This window comes from Talpa occidentalis, unplaced genomic scaffold, assembly GCF_014898055.3.
Source record: "Talpa occidentalis isolate TD23 unplaced genomic scaffold, MPIMG_talOcc4v2.1 talOcc4.3, whole genome shotgun sequence".
Taxonomy (NCBI): Eukaryota; Metazoa; Chordata; class Mammalia; order Eulipotyphla; family Talpidae; genus Talpa; species Talpa occidentalis.
The window spans coordinates 2386211-2395421 of NW_023603184.1; the positions used below are offsets into that span (position 1 = coordinate 2386211).

A 9211-nucleotide genomic window follows, 5' to 3' on the forward strand; every position below is an offset into this window, starting at 1 on the left:
TGATGCTGAACATTTTTTTAATATAATGTTTTTTTTTTTTTTGTATCGAAGCCATATTATACCTTTATTTTTTTGCTCTTCAGGTAACGTTGGTTTACATTGTTATTTGTATGTTGGAAAAATGGGATCCCCCTTTCCAGCTGTGTTCACATGGTGCTCCCCCCACCAAAGCTCCCATAGTCCATCCCCAGGGACCACTGTGCCTCCTCCAAATTCGTGCTTGTCCCTCTCCCTGCTCTTACTCCTCTGAATGTCGCAGTTTTATAGTCAAGTTTTAAGGTATGTTTTGAGATTTGTCCTCTGACGGGTTCTCTTGCTTGTCAGTATAACAAAGGTAAGTGTCACCACTGGGTGTTTGTTTTACTCCTTCTGACTTATTTCATTTTCAGTAAGCACTTTCAGCTCCATTCATGAAGCTAAGCTTTTAAGCTCCCTTTTACTTTCTTCACTGTAGGGATTTTCTTTAAAGTCTCGCTAAAATCCAGTAACTCTATTTTCTGTGTTTCTGATGACCCAGTTTTTAATTCACCAAATGGAATCTTGGGCATTACCAGGAACATGCCTTTGAAATCAATACTGTCATTGAAATAAAAAAAAAAATACTGCTTTGATTTATGGTCTCAATTTAAGGACAACAAATGCACAAAATAAGAAAAGTAAGTTGTCTTCTTTTAAATTTTTTCCATAACAATTCCATTGTATAGTTCAGAACTTAATTGTGTAAAAGATCTAGTTTGTTGGCTCAATAAAAATGGTTACAGAATTCACTGAATCCATTCATTCAGAAGAAAATAGTAGTGTGACTATGAACACTTGCCTTGGAACAAGAAACTTAGATTTAGATTCTAGATCTGCTTACCTTTTAGCTATACACCCTCCGGTAAGTCACTAAAACTTAGAGCCTCAGTTTCTATAACTGTAAAAGATAAATGATAATCCAAGTCTACATAGAGTGTTTATAAACATGAAGTCAGACGATGGATATAAAACATTTGAAGCATTTCTAATAATTTTTTTTGTTATCATAAGAAGACTTACATTCCTGCAATGTTTTCAAATTCAATACACAATGTTTTTTTTCATTTTTTAAAGATTTATTTATTTATGCATGCAAGAACTGGGGTACAGACCAGAGGTGTGGGGTGGGAGGTGAGAGGATTCACCAGAGACAGAGTGGCGAACAGAACAGGCAGATCACTGAAATACAGTGCTGAGGAGAGAAGGGGGGAGTCAGGTGAGGTCGGGGGAGTAAGGTGTAGTCTGCAGAGCCATGTGGGTAGCTGCCTGGCTGGGGATTGAACTCCTTCTGCAGTGGCTGCGGATAGCTTCATAGGCTGTGTTTTATCCCCTTGCACCACAATGATTTTTCTTAAGGCTATTCACTTGAGTTTTTGTAGATTAATTTTGATTAATTTAATAGACAAATACCAAAAAAAAAACTAAAAAGGAAAATTGCAGTGCTTCACAAATTTGGACTTTGTAATGGTATATGTTAACATTGGAGAAAACATAGAAATGCTGGAAAAAAAATTGAAGGAAATGATTGTCCTGATAATTACTGACAGCTTAGTGTCTGTTGTTCATTTGTTATGTATTTGTGTATATATATTGTAAGTATGAGTAAAAATTCTGCCGTGTCCAATACTGTTTTTTTCAGCTTTCTAATATACTTGCAAGTTTAAACTTTGTTAATTCCTTTGTTATTGAAACATGATGACATTAATGTGTTCTTGGTCTAGGAGACTCCCAGAGAGCATGCTGTGGACTTGACCTGTTGTAAACTCATCAATCTAAAACTCTGCATGCAGAAAATCACTTTGTTCCTACCTGCTGAACATTTAAAGTTCTTACCTTTCTGTGACATGTTCATTAACTTTAGTTACTGCTAATTTATTGAAATTCTTTATAATTTTTAAATCTGCTTTTCCTTGGTTTCAAAGTTTTGTTATATACTTTGCAAGTAAATTTTTGAAGTAAATGCTTCATTCACTTGTTTAACGGTTTCAGTGGAGAACAGTTGTAAAATAAACATTGACAATAAATTCAGATTATGTGGCCACCCATAAGCTTTAGTCAGTAGAGTGTTTGGTTTTTCTTAATTTTAAAATTTTTCTATAAAAAATGACAAAGGAATTGATCAAATCAATAAACATAAAGCCTAGAAATATGACTTCAGAATTGAGGCTGAGATGATGAGATGATGGGTGTGGAAGCAAATCCCCGAGGGAGCAAAGGTCAGAGTAATAGGGCTTAGACATTGTGGCCAGGGTGGTGACATACACTGAGGGTTTTTAACCTCTTCCCCCAAATCCCATGCAATGATGAAATCCAATGTTACCTCAATAAAGAAAATAAATAATTAACTAAATTAATAAAAAGCAGTGTTTCTCTTAGTAGTCTGGGATTGTTAATTTCCTTATAAAATTCTAGCTCCAGAGCATTTTGTTATGTAAGGTTTTTCAAGTTAACTTTTAAATTTTATTTTAATTAAGAGTTGTTCAAGCAGATAGTTTTCATTTTCCAATATTCAATGTTTTGTTTTAAACTCTTGCTATGAATACTGGCTAGATTGTTTTCATTCATCCAATAATAATTGATGTGCATTCCTATGTTAATGACATGTATATTTCTCAAAGTAAATCCTGGAGCAATTATATGTGATTGGCTCTAATACTACTACTATCTACTACTCTTCCAGGTTAGCACATGATATCTATCCTCACATTGCAGCGTAATTAAAAAACATCTGATATTTCCATGATATTGAAACTGTATATTTATAGCTATTACTATTTGTCAAAAATGCCTAGCTTTAGGTAGTGCTTAATTAAGATTTCCCTACTCTCTTTGTAATGTATTTTAGAAAACATTTATATATTGTTATTGCATGTGTATAATATGATCTATAGCAATATAAAAATGTTGTTGCATATGCTATAGTATCTCTGCTATGTTAATACATATCATATTTTGTGTAAGATGTAATTTGTGTAACTGAGGACATAATATTCTAGTTTTGGGCACCATGCCAATAATATTTAATTAATGTGCAATGAAAAATAAAAACAGCTGTGTTTTATTAATTGACGTATAATAATGGTAATACTGTATTTTGTTGAGCTCTTCTCATGTCCACAATACTCTAAAGGTTGAGCTGTGCATTAACATGTTTTATCTATATCAGGTAACTTCCAGGTAGATGTAAATGTATAAATCTAAGAGGGGAGAACGGTACCGATGACTTCATTGAAGATACTATGGAAATATGCAAGCTGTGGTTTGTCTATAGATTACAGGGTCATTGCCAAGCTAGTCAAATATAATCATTATAAAATTAATATTACCTGCAACTATGGGCATCTATTCAAGTTGAGTCAGAGATACGGAGATTATTACTATGCATTTAAATGTATACATGACTCTGTGTTTAAACATATTTTTACACAATAAATGTATGTGTGTGGATGTATATATTCATTTATATCAAACTAAAATATGTTGAAGAATTAACTCCTGTACTTCACTCTGTACTCCAGTGAGACGATCATTGTGTGGGTAATTAACTGAAAATTAGCTTTTAAGGGTGTGATGTAATCAAATGGGACTGGAAGTGGCATCATGAGAACCAAGGACCACAGCATAGAAACATGGAGGGCCAATGGCAATGTGAAGAGACAAAGAGAGGACATCTACCTACAGTGAAGGAGAGGGACCTGCCAGAAATCAGCCCTGACTTATCTTGAGCTCAGGCTTCTAGACTGAGAACAAGGAGAAATAAATTGCTGTTATTTAAGCTCCCAGTCTGTGGTATTTGGTTACATCACCCTAACAAACTAATATTCTCAGGCATCATATTGCACACGTGTGTTCACGTGTGTGCAGGTGTATATATCAGAGTGAGTGAAGAAAGAACAGAGAATAATAGAATTCCCTGTTCGTGTGGGAACTGCTTAGGTAGAGGTGTGGCTACGATCTTAATATGAAAGTGTCTACCAAAAATAAAAAAAAGATGCTACAAAAAAGTTTTTTAAAGTCTTTTTGATTATGAGACAGGTAGTTTAATTCTGTATTTACTTCATTGTAATGGTGAAAAGTGAAAAATACACTTTTTTGATACCTACTGTCCATACTATTTGAGATGATAGTGTGATCCCATAAAATAGAAAAATAGAAAAATATTTCACCTTGGAAAATAAATCATTCCCTCTGTGATGACTTCAAAATAGATGGTTAAGTATCTAGAAACTTTTTGTTCAGCTCCCCAATCAAAAATTTAGAGCTCTGCAAAACAACACCAAACCAGGCTCTGCATTATGCGGTCTCAAGGGAGAATCAACTGTGTCTGAAAACTTAACATAGTTGTATGAGTCCTTGAACTTTTTTCCTTGGGAACAGGCCAAACACTTCTCCTGGGAATTAGTCTCACAAGGATGACCAAAGCTTGCATGATCACCATTCGCTATATATGAGGTGCCCAGAAATATCAGGATGAGAGACAAAGCAACTCTGTTTGTGAGTCTCAGAACTCCCTGATATATTCTTTATAGACATCACACCAGGCAAATTTCCACTTGACCAGAATCTTAACAAAATTACTGGGTTGATTTATTTTTTATCAGAATTAAAAAAAATGAAGGTGCAAAATTTATAAAGAAGTTATTGCTAAGAAAACATAGATTGCAGAAATTTATTGCTCAAATGCATTTCATATTTTACTTTGAGAAAATTTGAGGTTAACAAATTTCTAGACAGATAATTTTGGAGAATTTTTTTTTTCCTTTCCACCAACGTTGACTCACAGTAAGTATGATACTTAAAAATATAGGTTTTTATTTAGAATCAAATAAAATGGCAAGAATCCTGAAAGACTCTAAATGATGCCAGTAGTTCTGGAAATAGAAATAGAGAGTGAATGGAATGAGGGTAAAACTCAATGACAAAATTTCAGAAACAATTTTGCAGAAATTTGATTTTAAAAGGTCAATTTATGAAAACATTTTATCTTCTGGGACCTCATACTGATATCAGTGCATATTAGTAACTCTGATACACCCCTTTTAATTAGAAGTTTCATAAACATAAACACTTTTAGGAAAAAATAAGTATTAGATTTTTGCCTTAAAACATACTTTTATTGGTTTAGATGTATGTAATTTTTTATAAGCTTGGTGAAATTAATTATAATGGGGAATATTGCATTTAATAAGCTCTCAATGTTTAGTTTATCTTGTAGACTCAGAGCATGATCATTTAATAGCTCTCACTAAGGATAAATTTATTAACTGTATGTACTCTGCCTCATCTAAAAAATTTTGGCTAACAGTCACACTGATGGTGTAATATTTTCATTTGAAATGAATGCATTGTATAATAGAAACAGATCAGTGTAAGTTTCATTCCAGTTATGTAATATATCTGGATTATTACACTATCAATAATAATCAAATTTTACCCATTTCTACATATGACAATCAAATTCAATTTCTTCACCTTGTTCTGTAAAACACTCATAATTATAAACTGGAAAACATTTAGCTAATAAACAGATGCTACATCGTTCATAGATCTTAATCCTTATTGATGTTCTATCTATTAAGTATCAACTCTGATTTCTCAATAGGTAAAAGCAGTGGAGAAGAATGCATCGAAGGAATAACACAAACGTGGCCGACTTCATTCTTTTGGGATTTACAGATGCTGAAGACATCCAGCTGGTGCTCTTTGTGCTCTTTCTCCTGATATACCTGGTGACTATGCTGGGGAATGCAGGGATGATACTGCTCATCCGCCTTGATGCCCAGCTTCATACCCCCATGTATTTTTTCCTTAGTCACCTGTCTTTCATTGACCTCAATTACTCATCTGTCATCTCACCTAAAACCTTAGATAATTTACTGACCTCCAACAAGAAGATTTCATATGCAACTTGCTTCACTCAACTGTCCTTTTTCGTATTCTTTGTTGCTTCTGAATGTATTCTTCTCTCCTGCATGGCCTATGACCGCTATGTAGCCATCTGCAATCCTCTGCACTACTCGGTTGTCATGTCCCCAAGACGCTGCTGGTCCCTTGCCCTAGGGTCCTATTTTATAGGTTTTATTGACTTTTGTGTCACTGTGAATGGCATGAGAAAATTGACATTCTGCGACTCCCATGAAATCCATCATTTTTTCTGTGACACATCCCCTCTTATAGCACTGTCTTGCACTGAAACCCAGGACACTGAAATGACTATATTCATTGATGCAGGCTGTACCATTCTGGGATCTCTAATCACAATATCATTTTCCTATGTATCCATTCTCTCTGCTATCCTAAAAATTAAATCCACTTCAGGAAAGAGAAAAGCCTTCTCCACCTGTGGCTCACATGTGGTGGCAGTCACCATCTTTTATAGCACTATGATCTTCAGTTACTTAAGACCAAGTACATCCTACTCCTTGGGAAAGGATCAGGTGGCTTCTGTGTTTTACACTATCGTGACCCCCATGCTGAATCCCCTCATTTATAGTCTTCGGAACAAAGAAGTGAAAAATGCTGTCCTTAGACTCCTTCAGAAGAGAGAGGGCTCCAGACACTTGAAATAGTGATACAGAACATTTTTTTATATATTTTTTTTCTCCAAGCCATATTATACCTTTATATTTTTGCTATTCAGGTAACGTTGGTTTACATTGCTATTTGTATGTTGGAAAAATAGGATCCCCCTTCCCAGCTGTGTTCAATGGTGCTCCCCCCACCAAAACACCCATGGGCCACCCCCATGGACCACTGTGCCTCCTCCAAATTCGTGCTTGTGCCTCTCCCTGTTCTTACTCCTCTGAATGTCTCAGTTTTATAGTCAAGTTTTAAGGTATATGTTTTGAGATTTGTCCTGTGATGGGTTCTCTTGCTTGTCAGTATAACAAAGGTAAGTGTCACCACTGGGTGTTTGTTTTATTCCTTCTGACTTATTTCATTTTCAGTAAGCACTTTCAGCTCCATTCATTAAGCTAAGCTTTAAGCACCCTTTTACTTTCTTCACTGTAGGGATTTTCTTTAAAGTCTCGCTAAAATCCATTAACTCTATTTTTTGTGTTTCTGATGACCCAGTTTTTAATTCACCAAATGTAGTCTTGGGCATTACCAGGAATATTCCTTTGAAATCAACACTGTCATTGAAATAAAAAAAAAAATACTGCTTTGATTTATGGTCTCAATTTAAGGACAACAAATGCACAAAATAAGAAAAGTAAGTTTTCTTCTTATAAATTTTTACCATAACAATTCATTGTATAGTTCAGAACTTTATTGTGTAAAAGAGCTAGTTTGTTGGCTCAATAAAAGTGGTTTCAGAATTCACTGAATCCATTCATTCAGAAGAAAATAGTAGTGTGACTATGAACACTTGCCTTGGAACAAGAAACTTAGATTTAGATTCTAGATCTGCTTACCTTTTAGCTATACACCCTCCCGTAAGTCACTGAAACTTAGAGCCTCAGTTTCTATAACTGTAAAAGATAAATGATAATCCCAGGTCTACATAGAGTGTTTATAAACATGAAGTCAGTCGATGGATATAAAATATTTGAAGCATTTCTAATAAAATTTTTCATTACCATAAGAAGTCTTACATTCCTGCAATGTTTTCAATTTCAATACACAATGATTTTTCTTTTTTTTTTAAGATTTATTTATTTATGCATGCAAGAACTGGGGTACAGACCAGAGGTATGGGGTCGAGGGTGAGAGGATTCACCAGAGACAGAGTGGGGAACAGAACAGGCAGATCGACTGAAATACAGTGCTGAGGAGGGAAGGGGGGAGTCAGGTGAGGTCTGCAGAGCCATGTGAGTAGCTGCCTGGCTGGGGATTGAACTCCTTCTGCAGTGGCTGTGGATAGCTTCATAGGCTGCGTCTTATCCCATTGCACCACAATGATTTTTCTTAAGGCTATTCTTAAGGCTATTCACTTGAGTTTTTGTAGATTAATTTTGATTAATTTAATAGACAAACACCAAAAAATAAAAACTAAAAAGGAAAATTGCAGTGCTTCACAAATTTGGACTTTGTAATGGTATATGTTAACATTGGAGAAAACATAGAAATGCTGGAAAAAAATTGAAGGAAATGATTGTCCTGATAATTACTGACAGCTTAGTGTCTATTGTTCTTTTGTATGTATTTGTGTATATATATTGTAAGCATGAGTAAAATTTCTGCTGTGTCCTATACTGTTTTTTTCAGCATTCTAATGCACTTGCAAGTTTAAACTTTGTTAATTCCTTTGTTATTGAAACATGATGAGATGAATGTGTTCTTGGTCTAGGAGACTCCCAGAGAGCATGCTGTGGACTTGACCTGTTGTAAACTCATCAATCTAAAACTCTGCATGCAGAAAATCACTTTGTTCCTACCTGCTGAGCATTTAAAGTTCTTACCTTTCTGTGACATGTTCATTAACTTTAGTTACTGCTAATTTATTTAAATTCTTTATAATTTTTAAGTCGTATTTCCTTGGTGTCTAAGTTTTGTTATATACTTTGCAAGTAAATTTTTGAAGTAAATGCTTCATTCACTTGTTTAACGGTTTCAGTGGAGAACATTTGCAAAATTAAACATTGACAATAAATTCAGATTATGTGGCCACCCATAAGCTTTAGTCAGTAGAGTGTTTGGTTTTTCTTAATTTTAAAATTTTTCTATAAAAATGACAAAGGAATTGATCAAATCAACAAACATAAAGCCTAGAAATATGACTTCAGAATTGAGGCTACTACAGAGGATGAGATGATGGGTGTGGAAGCAAATCCCCGAGGGAGCAAAGGTCAGAGTAATAGGGCTTAGATATTGTGGCTGGGGTGGTGACATACACTGAGGGTTTTTAACCTCTTCCCCCAAATCCCATGCAATGATGAAATCCAATGTTACCTCAATAAAGAAAATAAATAATTAACTAAATTAATAAAAAGCAGTGTTTCTCTTAGTAGTCTGGAATTGTTAATTCCTTATAAAATTCTAGCTTCAGAGCATTTTGTTCTGTAAGGTTTTTCAAGTTAACTTTTAAATTTTATTTTAATTAAGAGTTGTTCAAGCAGATAGTTTTCATTTTCCAATATTCAATGTTTTGTTTTAAACTTTTGCTATGATTACTGGCTAGATTGTTTTCATTCATCCAATAATGATTGATGTGCATTCCTATGTTAATGACATGTATATTTCTCAAAGTAAA

The 9211-nt window shown here is 34.4% G+C and overlaps 1 protein-coding gene across 1 annotated transcript; it reads left to right on the forward strand.

Moving 5' to 3' along the window:
• Positions 1-5639: 5639 nt before the first annotated feature.
• LOC119254402 (olfactory receptor 8H3-like) lies at positions 5640-6587 on the forward strand. Its single transcript, XM_037521506.1, has one exon. It carries the CDS (start codon positions 5640-5642, stop codon positions 6585-6587), a length of 948 nt encoding a protein of 315 aa, XP_037377403.1.
• Positions 6588-9211: the final 2624 nt, after the last annotated feature.